The sequence below is a fragment of the Pseudorasbora parva genome, chromosome 5 (genome assembly GCF_024679245.1).
Source record: "Pseudorasbora parva isolate DD20220531a chromosome 5, ASM2467924v1, whole genome shotgun sequence".
Lineage (NCBI taxonomy): Eukaryota > Metazoa > Chordata > Actinopteri > Cypriniformes > Gobionidae > Pseudorasbora > Pseudorasbora parva.
Genome location: NC_090176.1, coordinates 43,824,329 through 43,846,646, shown reverse-complemented (window position 1 = coordinate 43,846,646; position 22,318 = coordinate 43,824,329). Strand labels below are relative to the sequence as shown.

At 37.5% G+C, this 22,318-nt stretch overlaps 1 protein-coding gene across 2 annotated transcripts in view; it reads right to left on the bottom strand.

The window, feature by feature from the left end:
- Positions 1 to 13,889, bottom strand: part of ppp1r1c (protein phosphatase 1, regulatory (inhibitor) subunit 1C) — a 44,420-nt gene extending 30,531 nt beyond the window's left edge. The window contains exons 1-3 of one of the 2 annotated variants that reach the window (XM_067444446.1): positions 13,737 to 13,889; positions 13,411 to 13,587; positions 10,202 to 10,262 (exon numbers count right to left, since the gene is read on the bottom strand). In XM_067444446.1, the coding sequence (XP_067300547.1) occupies positions 10,202 to 10,262; positions 13,411 to 13,491 (142 nt within the window). In that variant the 5' untranslated portion in view covers positions 13,492 to 13,587; positions 13,737 to 13,889. Of the gene's footprint in view, positions 1 to 10,201; positions 10,263 to 13,410; positions 13,593 to 13,736 lie in introns of those variants that run through there. The other variant, XM_067444447.1, reaches the window with a different exon arrangement.
- Between the last annotated feature and the right edge of the window lie 8,429 nt (positions 13,890 to 22,318).

Here is a 22,318-nt window from a genome sequence, read left to right as displayed (position 1 = left end):
ACTACACTGCTGGAGGTTGAGGCTATACTGAATACCAAACCTCTGGGCTATACCTCATCCAGTGTTGCTGATGTGGACGCGGTGACCCCGAATGTTCTCTTAATGGGGCGGCTGGATGGAGCACTACCTTCGGTTGTCTACCCTAAGAGTGAAGGACTAAGTCGACGGAGATGGCGACACTGTCAAGTCATAGCAGATCACTTCTGGGCAAGATTCATCAGATGTTACCTGCCAACCCTTCAATGCAGACGGAAGTGGCATGGTGCCCCCGGCGATCTGACAGTAGGATCTGTAGTCCTGCTGATGGAGCCCCAGTTTCCCAGGGCGCTCTGGCCAGTTGGCAGAGTAGTTAAAGTGCATCCGAGTGCCGATGGGCATGTGCGATCTGCGGACATCCAGGTCAAGGACAGGGTCTACACCCGGCCAGTTGCCCGGCTTATTACGCTTCCGGTCATCACAGATGGTGAGGATGAGGAAGAACCTGCGGTGTCTACAGACTGAGAAGTGAGCCTTTTACATGAGCAAATTGCGCGCAATTTGGGGGCGGCTGTGCAAAAGGCCTCTTGTGGGGGAGGGTGTCAGAGTAATATTGCGCTGTCCAAACGGGGACTCTTATTATGAAGGTGCGCAGTGCGCACCTGACTGGAAGAGAGGCACTGTTCATTCAGCACGGCGCGGACGGCAGATTGCATCAGCTGCTGCAGGATCAAGTTTATGGCATGCATAAGCGCTGAAGACATTCATTTAAGTTATTGTCAGCCTCAGTTTTGGTGCAGCTTGTGTTCGTGTGCGTCCTATAGGAGTGAGTACTGTTAATCTTTTGTGTTCACTGATTTCTGCTCGTTTGCTGTTATGACGCAGTTATCAGTTGTGAATGTTACGTGACAATATATATTAATCTGTGCTCGTTCTAATAGCTGAACTGTCGATCTAGAATGTTCGGAGTTATAATGTGTATTATATCATAGTAAGTCATACAGATAAATAATGATAGTAAATGTGATGGATGTTAAATTCAGGTGTTATACATCATTGTTATTGTATGAGGGGAGCAGCCTATAGTTACATGTGAAGGGTAATAATTTGGAATGATTTTGCTGTTATTTGAATACTGCTATTTGTGTGTTGCAGAGAAACCACACAAACACACGCATCCCCTTACATCCATAACCGCAACCATACCAGCCCAGTGTGCAAGCGGATAGGGCTCCACAAACCAAACCAAACCAAACCCATTCTGATTGGGACAGGACAGGACTCGCTAAATGTACCTCAGGTTTCTCAGCTAAATTAATCCTCAGCGTTTCCAATGGCAAAGCCCTCCACAGTCCTGGTATTTCACGCCACGTGTTAATGTTTATGTAAAGGCTGACTCCACCCCTGATGTTGTTCTGCATACCATTGAGAATAAAGCAGTTAAACTGACCCTTCACTCTGTGGTGTTCTGACCGACACACCTGGTTCACTGCGATCTAAACTAGCCCTAACATATTTACATAGCCCTTCGGCACAGCCTTGTTATACTCGCGTCCTGTTATACTCGCGTCCTGTTATACGCGTCCGCACGAGCGCGAGGGTGCGCGCTGCAAAAACCTGGAGTGCGCGAGACCCCGTTTCGCTTGGCGGTGTGCCCGTCAAATCTTTTAACTTTGCCTGCGGCTCCGCAACCGAAGAAGCACGAGATCCAGACGAATCTGGCCGAGCCTGACGTCTCATCACGGCGCGTCGAGTTTAAACATCTCCCCAAACGGACGAGGCGCGCGCTCCGTCAGCGAGAGAAACATCGAAAACAAACAAGCATGCAAATGGAAATTATCGCGGCCGGAAAAATGATCGAGCTCATTATTTTATTATCATTGAGTATCGCGACAGTTATTATACTTTTTGGGGTTTTTTTGGCCGATGGCCCTCGTTTGGACGGCCGTTCTGGACTTTTCCAGAACGCACAGATTGCCAATCCGTCCCTGACTGGCAGTCTGGCACACGTGGGTGCTCGATATTTTCCGTGGGTGCTCGAGCCCCGGAGCACCCACAGTATCGGCGCCTATGCCGCGAGTGCCGTCGCGTTTACCTCAGCTCTCATCAAGAGCTCATGACTGTCAATGTGACTCCAGCAGGGTTTTGGGCTGTGACTGAGACTCCCTCAGCAGCTAAATCACATATTGAACAGACACGTTCAGTTTTTAATTGTAGTGTCTGTTCTCTAACTGAACTGATTTTATGAAGATGATCGCGGTCGCGTTGGGAAAGTAATCAGTGATTCAGTAATCCAGTAGCGGTGGCTTTGGGTGTGGCCTCGTAGGGCAGCGAAGCATTCTGGGAATTGTTGTCTTTCATCCCCATGAGACAAAAATACATTTTCTGCCTTTTCTCAGTCTAGAAAGCACCAAATTAAAAATAATTTCACATTTCTACTACATTAATGACCCAGTTTAAATACAGATTCATCTTCCCAGCGCTGAAGTACTCCTTAAACAGTCTACTAATACTCTAAGGAGAGTTAGATAGCATGAAGTAGCAAATTAATGAGCATTATTAATGTCAAAGTTTGAATACTTGTGAATAATGTTTTTGAATACTTTTATTTAGCAAGTATGCAGTAATGATCGAAAGTGACAACAAATACATTTATAATGTTTTAGAACGACAAAAGTACACAATGCATTTTTTATTAATCTGTTGTTTCAGTCCTGGGAGCGCAACACATTTTTAAAAGGGTGTCACCCAAAAATGAAAATGGTCATTAATTACTCAAATTACTCACCCTCCTGTCGATTTAAACCCATAAGACCTTTGTTCATCTCGATTTGTGTCTCTCCACTGACATCTACGCAACTACCACTTTCAAGCCCCAGAAAGGTAGTAAAAAATCATAAAAGTAATTAATGTGAGTCAAGTGGTTTAACCGGAATTTTATGAAGTGACGAAAGTACAAAAAAAATAAAAATCTTTTACCACTTTATTTGTCAACATATTAATCTCCAACGTGTTCACCAGAGCAGCACAACGCATGCATGTTGTGTTGATGTGAGAGCAGAAGTTATTGTGTGAATGCTTGTTGGAGAGTATATTTTGCAAATAAAGTAGTAAATTATGTTTTATTGAACAAAGCAATTATGTTGCTTCATAAAATTGAGGTTAAACCACATGGATTACTTTAATGAAGTCTTTACCTTTGCATGAAAGTGGTAATGGAGGGACAAAAAGCTCTCAGATTTCATCAAAAAGATCTTCATTTGTGTTCCAAAGATGAGCCAAAGTCTTATGATTTTGGATCGACATGAGGGTGAATAATTAATGACAGAATTTTCATTTTTGGGTGAATTATCCCTTTAAAATGTGAAGAGTCACTTTTACATAATACTTTAGATTGGGCTTAATGATGGAAAAATGTTTCATTTATTCTAAATTTATATATCCACAAATTCTGTTAAAGGACACTGGGGGCAAAGCCAAATTTAGACCAATTATGTCTTATTTGATCCGAGAATGGAATGTGTTAGGTGGCTAACAAAATTAGATTCCACTCCCAAGTTTCTTTTTCATAATGCAAACTGCTTTTAGGAGGACGACCCATTTCTTTTCCCGACTGCACTAAGTGGGGCTTATACATTATTTCAGATGTTGTGAAATGTGGGGATGGATATTTGGTCATTTCAGGGCTTGAAAGACCAATTTAAACTTCTGGTAATCATATTCTTTCAGGTCAACTTACAGTTTCATGCATGCTCTCAAATCAATGACTCTGTATTCCCTTTGTGAAGTTTTTAGTTGTCTGTGGGATCCAAATGATTTTTATAAAATACTGGAATCAACCTTTATTAAATGGCAGATTTTATGCAGTGAGGAAATAAAACATTCACAATTTGATATTCATTGGAAGGCTATTGCTGCAGCTTCAAGTCTTACTTTCAACATTTGATATGTTATCTATATTCTATTGTGAATAAAATATAAGTTTATGAGATTTGTAAATTATTGCATTCCTTTTTTATTCACAGTTTGTACAGTGTCCCAACTTTTTTGAAATCGGGTTTGTATTTAACATACTTTTTTGTTGTGAATGTAGTCTGTGTTTTGTATTGTACATTCGTACAATGAAAGCTATTATGTACTGTGAGGAGCGTATGCACAAAATAACTAGACGTTACACTTGTTTAAGGGGGAAAGAAGACTTTAAAAGCCCCGGATTTCTCTTAAAGCCACTGAGGATCTTTATTCCCTGACCTAATAGCCACATAAGCCCTTAAATGAAGTCTGAGCAAATGCTGGATTATGACTTCAGATCTAATGTTAAGTAGAACCAGAGGCACACAGTGAACCACAGTAGTCAGAAGAGCTTTCTTCTTTTATGGGCTCACTGGCTCCACACATGAGGACCTCATTACAAAATGCATCGTACAAAACGTTCCTGCCAAAAGCACAGGTTCTGCTCGACGAATGCTGCACCAAATTACCACTCTAACCGCAATAACAAGTCAAGCTGCTCTTCAGCTTCATCTTCTGCTCACAGTTACGCGTTGCCCAGTTTATGACAAGCGGCGCTCCTGTGACGCAAGTTCTTAAAGCTTCAAAAACTTTCTTTATTAGGGACCGATTCCAAGTGTTTTGGATCAGAGGAAGAAATGCCAGCCAAACAAAGAGGTGCTTGTTTTGTGAATGCAGCTCTGTGCATCCCACCTCCTCAACACGCCCCTGCTATCTACATCCAAAATCAGCAGGGGAAAATAAGCAGCCGTTCTCCGCACTCAACCGCAACTCTACAACAACCACCCAGTGATCGGTCTACATCAATCAGGGAAAACAAACAGCTCTTAAATTAACAGCATTTCCCAGTCATTTGTCAGGTTTGAATGGCTTTGCTGGAGAGCATGTCATCTCTGTTGAGTAAGACCTGGCGAGCGACAGGAGAGAATAAACGGCCTTAGTCAAAGGAAGCTCGTGAGCTCATAACAAGGCCCTCTTCTCAAGCAGAACTGGCAGATGGCAATGCTGGCTCTGGCAGGAAGGCTTGGTTAAGTTTTATCATGAAAACCAGTCAACTCTGCCAAGTCAAACAGAAGAGTATGGGCACATATGATCTCTGTGAGTTTCTAGCCAAGAGTCCACAGCACTCGGATGAGGTGGATCATTGCTATGTTTATTCCCTGATATTCAACAACCCTCTCCACTAACCCTACTCTAAACCTACCCATCACACAAACCAATTTTTCATGTTTAGTATGTTTATATTGCGTTTTGAATCAGCATGTCCTCATAATGTAGGGAGCGTGGCCGGAAACCTGAATATACAAAACAATATAAGGACTTTGCTTCATCATAATGTAGGTCAAACCAATATGCACACACACACACACATCTGATTTCTTATCTTTGTGGGAACTCCCCATAGATGAAATATTTTTTTATGTACAAAATTTATATTGTATCCCCTTACACTAACTCTACCCCAAAATACATTTTTGCATTTTACATTTAAAAAAAAAAAAAAAAACACATTCTGTATGATTTATAAGCTTGTACATGTAGGTCCCCACGAGTCCCCATGAGTCAGTGCATTCTGGTCCCCACTGGGATAGAAAACATGAACACACAGACTTTTGATTCACTGTTTAAATTAGCCCCTTCATAAAATATGTACAGACTGCCATAAGATCTGGTTGATCAAAATTATTACATTAAATTATTACTCACCACCCCTAAAATAACCTCAGACCTATACTTTATACATAATATAATAATAATAGTAATATGAAAAAATTTCAGGTTTATATATATATATATATATATATATATATATATATATATATATATATATATATATATATATATATATATATATATATATATATATATGAATAAAATAGATTTAAAATTGTTCATAGCTTTATCTCTACCTTATACAAACAATGACAGATATTTATTGAATTAAATCAGGCAACATTAAAGGTCATCTTTCCATATTTTACTGGTGTCTGGCTATGATACTCTATGGTGAGTTATATATTTCATATTCAGTAAGTGTGCTTATATATATATATATATATATATATTATATAAAAGTCTGTATTATATTAACATACTCTATCAACTATTAATTAACATATCAACTAATATTGTAACAGAATTTTTTTTTCAGATTTTCAGATCTCAGGACCTATTGGCAGCAGGATTTAATACATTAGTGATATGCAGAATAGATGCAAAAATATCCTGACTATGATTTTCTCTCTGACTGAGGTGACAATTTAATAAATAGAGCTGAAAATCTATTTGAATCAATCCAGTAATCTCTGTTGTGATGAAAAAAACATCATTTGATTTCAAATTAAAGTAGGATGTCAATCACTCCGGATCTCACCAGGACTGTCTCTGTAGACTCTCTCTGTTTTGCAGTTCTCAACAATCACTCATGTCTGATCTCAAAGTATACCCAACACATTCAAAATATTCACTGTCTCAACACGAAAATATGACATTATATGCTTCTGCAAAGTTTTCCTGCCTTCAAGTCAGGGATGGAAATTAGCACCCGCCACCAGCCAAATGCGGGTGATTTTGCGTTGTGGCGGGTAAACTCGCTTCACCTACCGGCCACCGTGGCGGGTAAATAAAAATAGGATACTGTTTCCCCTCTTTATAAACTGTGTTCAGTGAATGCGAGTGCGGCCGCATTATGTATGTCCGAATATGACCGGTCGTTTTCGCCGTCATTACCCGGATGTAGTGCCAGAAGACGCGAATAACTCGCGCGCTGAGAGAAGATCCGTCACTGTCATCCGGAAGCGCGCACCTGTCTCACAGCGCGCAAATATTGAGTTCTCTTTCAAGTCTTGTGCTTAAACGGACAAACTCACACAAAAAGTATGCCAACATGTTCATCTTGATGAGAATTCTAGCAGACATAGTCTGAATATGCCTTAAGTGAACTTTATACAGTCGTGAAAGATGACGCATATCCCTCTATTAGGTCTTAAAGGGGCAGTAGCCTTTACTGCTGTCTGTTTAATGTCAAACAAACGATAAGGACATCACTCACTGCTCTTGATTGAATAGCTTTTGTAAGTTTAATAAGGATTAATCTTTCATTTAAACAGTTAAATATGCAGTTATTTTACATTTGATTACTTTATTACATTTCTGTAGGCTAGTAGACCTGTACATTATTATTTAATGTACACATGAGTGAGATCAAGTTAAACATTTTACTTTGAATTTTATTTTATACTGTTTGATGTTGCAATGTGCTAAATAAATATTTGCATAATTTGTAATTGATTTATTATTTGAAACTTTAATATTAATTAATGCAATTGCAATGCCTTGATTTTTAGTAAAGTTACTCAGTCATAGCATTAGTCATAAATGCAATGGATAATTGGCATAATTTCTTTTAGTGCTTCGGTTTCAGCCAATAATTTTTATTTCGGTCCATCCCTACTGACAATGTTCTGCTCGGTATGTCGTCAACACGCTTCAGAAGATGCCAAAACTAGTAGTTTCATTGTTGGTACTAAAAACCTAAAACTGGAAGCCATAAAAGAATCATCCAAATGCCACATCCAGGTAAAAAAAAAAAAAAAAAGAGAGAACACAGAGCCCTACTCATTTAATGAAATGTATATCAGTTCATGGTTTGTGTGTGTATAAGAGTGAAAAAATGTCAGTATTTCATTGAGATTTGAGATTAAATAAACAGCTTAAGTATTGTAGAGCTTGTAGTATTAATTTTCACGTACAGTTACACATTGTCGGTTAAAAACAAGAAAGTGGCTGGTAAAAACATTGAGTGGCTGGTAGATTTTGAAATCCACCAGCCACAGTGGCCGGTGGACAAAAAAGTTAATTTCCATCCCTGCTTCAAGTGCTTCTGGGAAGCTCCAACTTGCAAGCTTGGAACTCATATTTACTATGTGATGTATTATAGATTTTCGGTCTGAATAAATTAGAGGCATTGAGCAATTTCAAATTTCTTTCTCTCTTTTCACTTGGCAAAAACAGGAAGCTTTTTTAGCGCTAATGCAACACTGAAGATCAAACGATGTGCATTAGGTGTAGAAATTATGATTTATCTGTGTGTTTGATCATTTTCATGCAACCACAGAGAATAGGAAGTTTTGTACCACAAGACTGGCGCCTCACAAATGTGGCTGAATGTCCTTTCTGTCAAGCTTTATTACTGTTTATCAAAATGTAAACAAAGTAAATGATAAAGTCTTACAATTAAAACTTAATTATGAGTAATACTTGTGGTGGCGCTTAAATCGTGAACATGATCATTCTGAAATGACTCGAAGGCAACATTTGTTTGGACTCTAGAATGATTTTTCTACATTTACAGTGCCAATAAAATGCTTTCTCGTGTGGGCTGTTGAGTGGGATTAGGGTCGAGGTTACCGTGTTTACAGATGACGCTAATGTGTTGGTATTCCCCTCAAGTGGAAAACTTTATTGATTTTGCTTGCATGTGGAAAACATATAAACTTCGTCAGCACAATGTAAGTTTAATAGCAAAAGTCCTCAGCTAAAGACTACATAAATGTTTCATGCAAGTCTTGAGGAACAACTACAGTATGTTACCTATTAAAGTCAGTTTCTGACTCAAAGTAAACATTTCGAAAGTAATTGTGAGTTCAAACTAAGAAATGAAGTGAGATAATGCACATGTGATTTAAAAGTTGCAATCATGAGAAATGAAGTCGCAATTGTGGTTTTCCCAATTCTATGAGTGGAAATGATTGTGTTTGTGATATAAAGTCACAATTATGATTTAAAAAAAAGTTGTGTCGTGGAATAAAAAGTTAAAAATTGAGATATAAAAAAACTCACAGTTGGTAGATATTGATTCTCATTGTGATATAAAGTCATATTGTGAGATTTTAAGCCATATTGTGCGATATAAAGTCACATTTTGAGATTTAAAATCACATTTGAAGATAAGAAGCCATATTGCGAGATACAAAGTCACTATTGCGAGATATAAAGTGATATTGTGAGATTTAAGGTTACATTATGAGACATTTGAGATTTACGGTTATACTGTGAGATTTAAAGCCATATCGTGTCACATTGTGGGATATATATATATATATATATATATATATATATATATGTGTATATATATATATATATATATGTGTATATATATATATGTGTATATATATATATATATATATATAGAGAGAGAGAGAGAGAGAGAGAGAGAGAGAGAGAGAGAGAGAGAGAGAGAGAGAGATTATCATATTGAAAAATATATACGTTTAAGATATTAAGTCACATTGTGAGATGTAAAGTTACAATGTGGGATAAACAATCACAATTCACTTTTTATTCACTTGAGAACCGGCACATACCAAGTATAATTGATCCTCGGCACAATACGTCTCATCCATTTCCCAAACAACCCTGAATTCCACTCAAAGATAAGCCCTATCGTTCTACATTGAGGTTAAACTGAAAGTTCACCCAGAAGAGACAACGCCTGAAAAAGATTGAGCTATGATGCAACGGTCTACACAGACTGGCCGCTCGCATATGCTGACGCCATTGGTGGGTTGTTTGTGCTGATAGCAGCCTGTTGACCATTGCCACATTCTCAGCGTGTTGTCCTGTTCCGACCCAAGGCTAGATTACAGACATGAAATGACCTCGGTAGACCTATCATGTTGTCCTTTAAAACAAAAGAGCACATTTCCTCCCGCAATATCATATAATGATTGTACATGAGAATTGGAGAGGGCCTATTTTCATAACAATACAAAAACCCACGGCTTTATGTAAACAAAAGCAGAAATTCAAAAGGAACACTCCACCGCTGAACCCTTACAGCAACCAAACCGTGAAAAACACCACCAAATGATGCTCAAATAGACCAACACTTGTTTGTTTTTGAAAAGAGCAGTCATGAGTTCTAGTCCTAATGCATTAGGGATTCTGATGCCAGTTAACCAAAGCAAACGTATAGAGTTTGAGATCTATACAATGACTGAACACTGAGAACTTGACCCTAAAGGTTCTGCTTAATGAGAGACAGACCGTTGACTGTAGATCCTTGTCTTAATATAGATGCACTTTGGTCGCACGAGGGCTGTAGTTCAATAGGGATTTGTTTGCTACAACCCAACAGTCCATATAGGTTGAACCAGCTCTTTCAGTGAATAGAAACAAGCTTTCAACGTGTTTAGTGGTTTAAGGCTCTTACCTGATGCACTGGGCTCATTGTAGATGACCAATGTGGCTGGAGTTGGTCTGCGCTTGCGAATCTGAAAAGAGAAAGAAAGAAATTCTATAATAATATTGCAATTCATAAAAGGGGAGGTACCATTTTACCCCCTTTAACTATGGTAAAATCACTGCGATACACAGCCTTGAATGGCTTTTTCTAGTTTAATATTATGCACCGTCCTGCTGGGAAAAAAACCCTAAGCCTAAACTGGTTTGCTCAAAACTCCTCTTAAACCAGTTAATAAACTAGCCTAGAAGACCAGCAATCCATCTGAAAGCTTAGGCTTAAATGTTTACCAAATCACATTTACTTTGTTTATTAAGTACATAAAGAGCAATTCCTCCGCTTTATATAGTTCATTTCACCTGTAGGCTAGGCTACCTCAAAATGTTACTTAAAGAAGTATCAGATTAAGATATGGAGTTCAGACATGGTGAAAAGTTTTAACAATTGATGGCTTTAAAATTAATAACACATTAGAAATTCTAGGCCCGTTTTCACAGACAGGGTTTAGATAAGGCCAGGATTAGGCCATAGTTCAATTGGGGCATTTAAGTAGCTTTTATAAGCATGCATCAGGAAAAAAAAAAATTCTGGTGTGTATCTAGAGACGAAACAATGACACTGACATTGACATCTGATTTTAAGATATGTCAGTGCAAGTTGCTTTCAGTTTAAACAGCTCTACATGCATTTTAGTCTGGGACTAGGCTAAGCATTGTCTGTGAAACCGAATAATTTCTCTTTCAGAGATAGGGGGCTTGTCTGTGATCAAGGTTATAAGACAACTTTGTACATGGCTCATCCAAATAGGATTTAGAGTAATCTCTAGCTACTATAGTTGTAGTAGTATTACCATGATACTTTTTAGTATTTTTGTAACCATTAGCTGACAATAACAGATGGAACATGGGCATAACATTTCATGCTGACTGATTTACTCCGTGTGTCCGGACACCAGCATTTGTTGGGTGATTCACTGGGGTCAATATAATCAATTCCCTGAAGAAGGCTGCTGGGTTTAGATCACTTTTAGCCTCACAACATGCTGTCTCAACACATGTGAAACAGCATGAGATCACACTCAACAATGTCGTTTTCCATCCATGCGTTTTAAAATATACCTAAACATCAATCAGAGTCAGTTCGATAAAGAAATAAGAGATAACCTATAAGAATGGCCCAGAGTGTGAGAGAGATTCAGGAGCCGTCACTTGACCTATCGGGCCAGTACTACATTCTCTCGACATCAACGTTTGTTCATCATGTACACTGTAAAAAAAACTGTGTTTGTGCAGTACTAGAAGTTCAAGTTTAAAGTAGAATACTGTAGATTCAGTCAAAAGTTGCATTCATGACAAAAGTACTGTGAGAGTCACTGTAACAAGCAATTTCCTGTAGAAGTAACAGTAACTTCACAATAACTTCCAGTGTACTGTAGAAAATCACAGTAACCAACAATGTAACCTATTATGTATAGAAAGCAAACACAGTACACTGCCAGCCAATTATTATTCATAAATTGACCACACTATAATTCAATTACATTTTCTAAATTGTATTTAATTAAATTTTTTAAACATAAAGAACCAGTCGGTGCTGATAGCTTAGTGGTTAGAGCACTGATATATAGTGCAACTGGTCTTTTGCTGCCCATTCCCCTCTCTCACACCACGTTTTTTTCCCTGTCAATCGCTACATTGTCCTGTCTAATGAGTAAAAGACTCAGTAAAAAAAGAAGAAGCAGTACATGCAAATTAGTGCGTTTTTCTACATTTACAGTGCCAGAAAATGCTCTCGTGTGGGCGGTTGAGTGGGATTAGGGTTGAGGTGACCGTGTTTACAGATGACGCTAATGTGAATTAGTAAATTAGTTAAAAGTAAATTCATTTTACTTTTATTTTACAGTTACATAGTTGCTACTGTAAATGAAAACAGAGCAAATATGGTTATTTACAGCAAGTAACTTGTCACTTGCTGCCAGTTAATTACTGTTTCATTTCACAGTGAGTTTCTTACCGTGTACATCTGTGATCAAGCCCCAGCCAGTTCAACGCTTTCATGACCACAGGTTTCTCATGACCTTACTGGATGTTGCAAATGCCGGTGGTGTCACCAAGATAATCCTTTTTTTAGACCGGTAAATAGCTTAAAAATGACAATTCCAAGTGTCTTGGATGCATCAGTTTGGATAGATAGAAAGCAAATCACGATTTGTGGTCATATGAGGTCAGTTTCCAGCAAAAACTAATAAGCTGGCCAAACGTTTACCCAGCATGTGTTGATTTTCGGTTTGTTAGTTCCTGAGAAAAAAACTGATTCGCTATCAGCTTTTATTATTTGTTATTATTGCAAATTATAATATAGGCAGGGATACCAAGGCCAGTAGTTAAAGGGCTTATATCAAATATTGAGTCAAAACAATGTTGACTGCAGGGTCAGTAAAAGTCTGAGCTACTACTAGCCGGAATGCGCAAGTAAATAACATCACTGAGCCTTGAATCTGCATTGGTGCAGGTTTATTTTAACTGAAAAAAAGTCTCCAAGAGGCAAGAGCGCATTTGCCACCTCTCCTAATGGAGAACTTACTCAGCACAAGAGAGAGTGCCACTGATTGGACATACCGACATCATCATAAAATCAGCCCAGCACTTTACTGTTATGACATTGTCAGCAGCAGCACCAACATCAAACACTTATACTGCCAGGCATGCAGCCTCACAGCTGGATCCGGATCCGGATCCATCAATGAACAGCTCTACTATAGCTGGAACACAACAAGAATCTGATCCGCTGCAGGCAACCTCAATCAAATTTTTTATAATGCACGGTTGCCATTACCACAAAATTCATTACCGTTGTCATCATTTTGATGAGAAACTATTTTGGCATTGAAATTTGAAAGCAAACGTTGAGTTTTGCTTTCAATGTAAATGTTGAATTTCTTCCTCACACTAAAGTGCAGGCAAAGCATATTTGTTGGACCCATTACTGTGCTGTGCATTAAAAAATTATATATTTACCAAGCATTACAATCCCACTACGCATGACATCATATCATAAAACTGATTTTGGCAGCAATCTGCACAGATCTGATGCTTCAAAACAGTCTCAAGGGAACCGAAGAGCAATGCAGGCCAGTCTCCATTAAGCACAATGCAATAAAAGAGCCTCTCTCTACTTACGTGCTCAGCCGCCTGGGGATCCAACTGGCTCTGGAAGAGTGGAACGGCAAACTGAATTTTCTTGGGGCTGTTGGGCTCCATGCTGAAAGAGAGAGCTGACCGAAAGAGAGATGGAGACAAACTGGACCCTACTTATCAGCCCCTGTGTTTTCTCCCTCTCCTGTATGGCCCGCCTTCCTTTACTCCACGGAGAGAGAGAGAGAGAGAGAGAGAGAGAGAGAGAGAGAGAGAGAGAGAGAGAGAGAGAGAGAGAGAATCAGCCACAGAGACAAACAGCAGAACAAACAGTCAGTCTGTCTTTCCCACATTCGTGTTGTCCCACTCACTTCGCTGTGGTCCCGTGTCCCATAAACCTCACAGATGCAAGGATTGGCTGCAGGTCTTTCTCAGTGTGAGTTTTCCGACTGCTCCGGGACACAATCAGATCTCTCTCTGCTTTGCTTTCTCGCTCACTCTCTCTCACTATCATTAGCCAGACTCAGAGCAATGCAATATAAGCTCCCACCGGGACCTGCTGATGCTCCTACATTATTTATGATCCTGATTCAGGATGCTGTCGGCAGTTTTCGCATCACATGGCCGGATTTCTCTTCGCGGACACGGGTAAACTGTGAGACAAGAGAATGTTCTTTATAATGTATAACATGCTCGATCACACTGGCACTTCATTTATGGATTTTTAATTATTCAGGGAATCTTGGGAGGTGGGAATGAATCACTGCCCTGCTAAACCAGCCGTTTTATTTTTAGGCAGAGTGGATGTAGGATGAATCAAGGGTTTAAGACAAAAGTGAAGGATGCTTTTTTGAAGTAATGTTTTAAAATACAAAATTAAGATTCCCAAAACTTTCGATCCAAAGGATTTCCGTGCATTTTCAATGCACCTGTGACAAGTATAAGGATTTTAAAAATGAATTAAGAAGAAAAGAGCAATTTCTAGCTGATATATACTATATTTTGTCTTTAGATCTTATGTAATAAAATAGAGAGCTTTGTGACATTAGTTTTGCACATGAAAAAAAAAAATAAAAAAAAAAAAATAAGAAAATGTTGAAATGTAATCATATATTAATATTTTAAAGTTGAGCATAATTAGAAAATGCCTTGACATTAAACCACGGGAACCATCTAAAATTGTTGTTATTGTAAACCAAAACTAAATAGTTTTTGTTAATTTAAGTGAATATGAAAAAATAAATAAATAAACAAACAAATAAATAAATAAATATAGAAAATTGCCATGGAAACTCACTGAAATAACAGTAAGTATAAAGAAAAGTATAATTAAAAAAACGAATTACTCAAATAAGTTCAGTAACTTAATTTACTAAAATGACTAACTAAAATAAATATTTAAAAAAAAATACATTTTAAAATAGATTTTTAAAGAGTAATATAAGCAAAAGCACATGCATGGAAATGGAAAATATACAAATAAAAGATAAAAAATAATGAAATAGAACAATGCTGCCCTGTAAACTTTACACATACACACTTAAAAAAAACACACAATCTTAGTTTTCTCATATTCCTTAAAAAGAAGCAATGGCATTGTTTTTTGAATAATGAAAGTAAAGGCTGCCACATCATTAGTTGTAATGGTTCAAAGTTTGACCATGTATCGATCCTGACCCTAGCGCAGGACAGACACCACCTGTGCTGTTTGTTCGGGCCGCTGGACATCTGCCAATGAGATAACTGCTATTGATCCACCTGCTTTGAAATAGGTCATTAGTCTGCTCTACGGCCTGTCCAAAACACAACCTGAAGTGGCAAAATGGAGATATTTCTGCTAACTATAACTAATAGTCTAAAAATAGTCTAACTTATTTAGCTGCAGTGTGTATTCAGCCATGCAATTAAAAATGCACTGTAAAAGTTTAATTTAATAATAATTAACAATGTATTAGTGTATTGTTAAATTTAAATACAAAGTTCTGTCATTAAACTCTAGATGGCAAAGGCTGATTAGATCCTTTACTCAATCTGATTGCATTCAAATAATTTTCTATAGGGCACAGCTGATTGGCTCCTGCTGTATCAGTAGCCAATGAGCTAGCTGCTCAACCTTCAAATACTTTTTTTTTTTTTCAAAATACTTTTTTACAGCTCACTTTCAGAAACCCTTGCCCATCCCCAGCTCCACCTGTGTAGCTACCGCAATTCCTTGCTCAGGCAGTTTGGCGCCTTACGAAACAAAAATTTATTGCATTATATTAAACAATATCATGTTTGTAATACATTAGGCAATATATTTACATATATGAGATACAATATTTAGATTCGAGAAATTACATCAAAAAAATTAGTTGAATCTTGTAAAACTTATTTTAAAAAGTTAAAAATTGATTAGCTTATTTTCTTAGAAAAAGCTATGTAAAAACATGTCATACATTACTGATTATATTTTTTTTTCTTTACAGTGTACAGTATATTAAACAATGGAAAATCTATCTTCAAATTGAATAAAAATGTTGAAGTATTATTAATCAAATAAATGCAGCCTTGGTGAGCATAAGAGACTTCTTTCAAAACTTTTGTTTATGTCAAAATTATTTATAACTGCATTTTAAAACATGAATAATAAATAATAATATAAATAATTATTTTATTTATTTATTTGCGAATGAATGAATGTATTAATTAATTAATATTTTTCATATATATCATTTATTCTTTCATTTTTAACTGGTACTCAACTCTTCCATAAAAACACCAGAGCCCAAGCTTTTTCCAAAACAAGCTGTTTTCTATTTTTTCCGCTCGTTAGACAAGATTCAACAGACAGAATATTATATTCAGGAGTCAGCTAGTGTAACCTAAGGTAAGTCTGCAGAAAAAAAGAGGGAGTGTAGGAACCCTGAAGAAACAAACTCACACCAGGTCACCGCGTTCGCCTCAGAAACAAACCACACCACCCGACCTGACTCATGTTTACACCCGGTCATCACTGCTGCCCATTTACAGGTTGAGGCCTGACCTTATGACCCTCATGATCGCGGGTGAGGAGCAGGCAATATCAGGGAGGAAATTACTAGAGCTTAATGAACGTCAAAGGGTGGAGAAGGCACAAAACAGGCACTGTGTATTACCCACGTCCCAGTGTGTCTGACATTTCATTGCATAAGCTTTAACAGATATGCTTTTATTTACAGCGAGTGCAATTGATCTAAACAGAATTCTCACAGGCTGTCAAAATCATTGTGCACTGAGGTTTGATGAAAAATAAGATGTCAGGTGATGTCATCGGACCAGGTTGTCCTGTCCAGGAGCCCATTTGTGGACACAAGGACAAAAGTACAACCATGTCCTTGTGCTCACTGATGTTTTTCCTTAAGTTAGAGGCAGTGTGAGGAAGAAAAGTGAGATTGAGTGGTTGGGAAACATTCTGTACCCTCTATTAGACGTGACGGCAACTGGAATCTAATAGCAGCTGCATTTAAGAAAGTAAATTTTCCCAAACTATTTAGTCTGTCTCCTCTGTAGACAAACACAAAACACCTTTATGCTGTTTACCAGACACAGCTGAGCTGCTCAAACAGTTCAAAATGAAAATCCTACTCGTTCGTTGAGTTATTCAACCCATTTCAGTTATATCAGTATCCCGCAGGTCTAATGTAGCCTTTTTATGTTAATGGCCGCCCTCTGAATCTATTCAAGCGTGCCCACAGTATCAAACTCACTCTCACGGCAACCTACTATCTCAGAGACATGTTTCCATGGTAACAGTGGGCCAGATTGAGTTATGTATATAAAAAAAAAACATTCTGACCCACAGGTATTTTCATCGTCATACTTGGCTAAACACAGCAGTGGGAGTCTGCTATTAACACTGTTGCCCGCTTTAAAAGGGACAAACATTTTCAGGAACAAAATAACTTTTCAGTTCAGCTGAAATTATAAGGCCTGTATCAAATCAAGTACAAATAAAATATAGTGCTTAATCATTTAGTGTTTAATATAGTGTTTCATTAAGTGCTTAATATTTGGAAGTGGAATACTTAAAAATGTTTCATATTCAACCAGAGGTGGACCGTAACCAAGTAGATTTTTTGAGTATCTGTACTTTACTTAAGTATTATTATTTTTTGCTGGAAAATTGAGACTTTACCTTCATTTTGAAATAAAAATATCATACTTTTTACTCCACTGCACTTCTAGTAAGGTCTTCAGATGATTTTTTCTTCTTTAAAAGGTGTTTGGGTTTTTGCAGAAAGCCTATCAGGAATCACTCTTGCAGGGTCATGTGAAGTTCAATGATTTCCCAGCATGTTTTGAAAACTGATCTTTAGTTTGCAGCAAAATGGAAGAAGACGGATGTCAAAATGTTCATTTGGTGAGCACACAGAGTTGATTATGTCTTAAAGGGGGGGGGGGGGGGGGGTGAGGGGTTAAACACTCAGTTTCAGTCAATCTCATGTCAATCTTGAGTACCTATAGAGTAGTATTGCATCCTTCATATCTCCGAAAAGTCTTTAGTTTTATTATATTTATAAAAGAAATATGGGCTGTACCGAGTCTTTCCGGAAAAAAAAAACGAGCGGCTGGAGGCGTATCGAGTGGGCGGAGTTAAAGAATGACGAGCGCACACAAAGCGGTGACGTCCTCAAGTGTGGAGAAGAAAACGCTTCCCTAAATAACCCATTGCTTTCAATCAGATTCAACTATTACATATATGATCCAGAATCAGATCCGGAGGCTGAAATAAATTGAACAAGAGAAGCAACAAAAGCAGGACGTTCGTCTCTGTGGTATGTACTGTATTTAGTGGCCTGTCAACATTTGTGTGTGTTTACTCGTGGTTTATGATGACATGATTCGGTTTATGGACTATTGTATGCGACTAAACCTTAGCAGTAGCAAGCAAAACGGTTTTGCACGTCAGACTAGTGTAACGTTATACATAGAACAGCAATGGAGTAACCGTTAGCGCATTTGAATGACGAAGCACGCTTTGTGAGAACGCTAGGTTTATGTTTGGGTGGTTTTACAATAAATAAACTGACCTATAGTGGATCGCATGCTCCATTGATAAATTAACTAACGTTAAACACCATCGTGTTGCTTACTGATGTTTACTTATGCGACGATAGCCAACAGCACAGACATTTGAAGCAGTTTTACTCACCACGCACGACCGTGAACCTTTATCGCTGGGACCACTCCGTCAAAAACACACTTCTTTGGTAACTGTTGATTTCGTGAAGTCCTGTGACAGCAGAGACCATGGAGATCCACTTTTGTGAAACGACTGAAGCGTGATGTGAAGCTTCCCGTCATTTCTGCGTTCAAATCGGTTCAAATGCAGCGCTGCCTTCCCGGAATGCTGTGCTGAAGCGTTGAAGTTGCTTGATGTCACCCATAGGAATAAAGTGGAGCGCGGCGTGACCATAGGGCGCGTCAGAAGTGTTCACGGATGAGTGATCTGCACCTGAGAGAGTGTTTATGGCCGTGCATTTCCTCTCTCGCCTCTGGTCGCGCGCGCACCCTTCTGGGAGAAGAGCCCGTACGGCCCATACAAGGACCTTCCGCTCTATCCCATACTCGAAAAAAACTCTCCGAAACTTGTGAGAAACCGGAAGGAGTATTTTTAACACAGAAATACTCCATCAAACGTCCAACATTAGTTTTTGAAAGTTTGTCTATGTTTAGGATGGGAATCCAAGTCTTAGTGTAAAAAGCTCAGTATACATGAAACAGCATTTCACCCCCCCTTTAAAGGGTTAGTTCACCCAAAAATGAAATTGATGTCATTAATGACTTACCCTAATGTCAGTCCACCCTTAAGACCTCCGTTTATCTTCAGAACACAGTTTAAGATATTTTATATTTAGTCAGAGAGATTCGGTCTCTCCATTGAAAACGTATGCACAGTATACTGTCCCTTTCCAGAAGGACCAGAAAGGAAATAAAAACATCATCAAAGTAGTCCAAATGTTACATCTGTGGGTTAATGGAGATGCAGAATCTTTCGGACTAAATATAAATATCTTAAACTGTGTTCGGAAGATGAACGGAGGTCTTACGGGTGTGGAACGACATTAGGGTGAGTCATTAATTACATACATTTTATTTTTGGGTGAACTAACCCTTTGAGTGAACGTAAACAGTTGGGAGAATATCAGATGTGTATAAATGTTCAGAATTCAGCCTTAAAGTGACAGCAGCTTTGATAAGGGCTTTGCAACTTTTATACTATTGTCTTCTCTCCACCAATCAGCTGGTGTGCGGTGGTCGTTCTGGCGCAAAATGGCTGCCATCACATCATCCAGGTGGATGCTGCACATTGGTGGTGGCTGAGGAGATTCCCCCCTTCTATATGTAAAGCGCTTTGGGTGTCTAGAAAAGCGCTATATAAATGTAATGAATTATTATTATTATTATTATTATTATTATTATCATGCAAGTATTCAAATTACTGTAAGTTAGTCGTATACTAGTATGTCGGATGGAGCATCACTGACTGGGTTAAACCATGATAGTATAGTGTGCATTTATACAACAATAATAAAATAATGCGTTGACATAAAAAGGGAAATTTACTTTTGATTCTTAAGCTCTTTTGAAAACAAACACTTCTGTACTTTTAATTAAGTAAAAATCAGTTTAAAAGTTGTGTACTTTATCCACCTCTGCATTCAACCCCTTTCAAGCTCTCCTAGAGAAAAATGGTTTTCAAATCATGTGACACTGAGTGACACTGAAGACTGGATACATTATGACATATTTGACATCACATGAATAAATTACCACTATTATCTGATATATTAAAACAAAGCTCAAGGGTTACTACATCCTTCTAAAGGAACTACTAAATGGATCAGTATTCTAAAGTGTAGATCATGGTAACCCACTAGTAATGACTCAAGTGTTAAAGGTCAAAGTATTATTTATTGTCTCCCTTAGAGAAATTTGTTTTAGATGAAAGAACTGCTCCAACGTCAACACAACACAACACATATACATACAACATAAACAGCCTTTCTAATCATAACCCTATTATCATACAAAACAATACAAACTGTAAAACTAATTACGCAAAAAGGTAAATAAAATAAAAACAAACACAAAATATTTGAGCTCTCAGTTTAAATATTAAGCATCTGTAAGTGATGAATACTGATGAACTCTTGTGCACACACACTTGACACGTGTGCCATGTAAGCTCACTGTCAATGTGGACCTCCAAATTACCAAATCCATCACAAAGAAATACTTTCTAAAACCTTACAAATCCCTCAAAATCTGATTTCAGTCAGTACAAGAGTTATCATGCTTTACACTTTAGATTACTGATTGAAATGATTAGTAATTCCTTCAGAAGGATTTGGTAATACACTGTAAAAAAATATTTAGAAAAAAAGTCACCTGGTTGCCTTAAAATTGAGTTAAAATTAAAATTGAACAATGAACATGCAATGATCATTTTTTGAGATTCGACAACCTTTATTAAAATATTATCAAAAGATTTTGTAAGCATATTGGATAATTGTGTGTGTTTTATTTCTGATGACGCAGTTAAACATGCCACATTGTGCTATTTTCATAATTTATCAAATTTTGTATGTGGCTCAGATACAATAATATTTTGAGTTTCTATTTATTAAACAAATGTCCTTCATTGTATCAATTCAAATTTTTAATTTCAATAAACTAAAAATTAAGGCAACCAGGTTACTTAATTTTTTAAGTTAAACCAACAATATATTTTTTTACAGTGTACTTGTGTTAGTGAGCTACAGTGACCTTCACTTTAGAATTAATCATAAATTAGTCACATTAATTATGAATCTGAATATACTAGTTGTTAGTTAGCTAGTGAACTACCACATTTGACTAAACACTTACTTACTTATTTGTTAATCAGAGTTTCTTGTTGACTAATTGTAATTACTAGGGTGTTAATGATGCGTTACTAATTTGTTCCCGAGTAATTATTCATTAATGACGGAACAGTATTTTAAAGAGTCTTCATGAAAAAAAAAAAATCTTGCCAAATCCCAAAATTCTGAATGGTTACATATTTTAATGAATTTGTTTTATTGCCAGATTATATCATGGACATAATTTTCTTGGTTTAACAAATATACAGGAGAATAAAGAACACAATAAAACTGCCACTCTGTACTCCTTAATTTGATAAAGATCAAGAAAAGAAGTTTAACATGAGTGCAGATTTACTTTCAGAAAGGCAGTTTACCAGATTAAACTCTTGATCGATCAAACTCGATTTTGATTGGCTGGCTGGAAGGAAGGTGTGCAATAAAACCATTTAATGCACAGCTTGCCTTGGATTCTCTGCCTTGGCAAGATCTTCAGATCACAAATACGCTGCTTATAAAAATAATAAAAGATTAAAAACAACCAGTGAATAAATGCATTTAATTAGGAATACTGGATAACTATTGACAGCACAATAACAACAATAGTTAGTAAACACATTTCTAACTCATTAATTAACCAAACAGGAGAGCATAAAATAAAACGGTAGGCACTGTAAATCCAGCCTTCAGAAGTTTATGAGGCGAGGCATACTAGATGGTTTCAACGCAGAAATGTGCAGCACATACTTTTACTGAAATGCTTATATGAACTCTTCTGAGCGTTATTAGAGCTGTAAAAGTGTCTAAATCATCTGGACTACTTTTCAAGGTGGATGAGCGTATGCATTACTAACGTGGAGCTTGCTGCATGCACACAGTCCCTTTCCTGGCATCCTCGCACATCTCGTTCAGAAGGTTTAACGGTTGGGTGTAATTCTAACGAGACAATATTTATAAGCATTTAATTACGTGGTAACCAGGGACATTCAGTATTTTTGTACAGTAATTTGTTCAGTAAAAACCATACAAAAATACAAACACCATCTCCAACAACCCAAACTAAATGATGACTCTGCAAGCATACG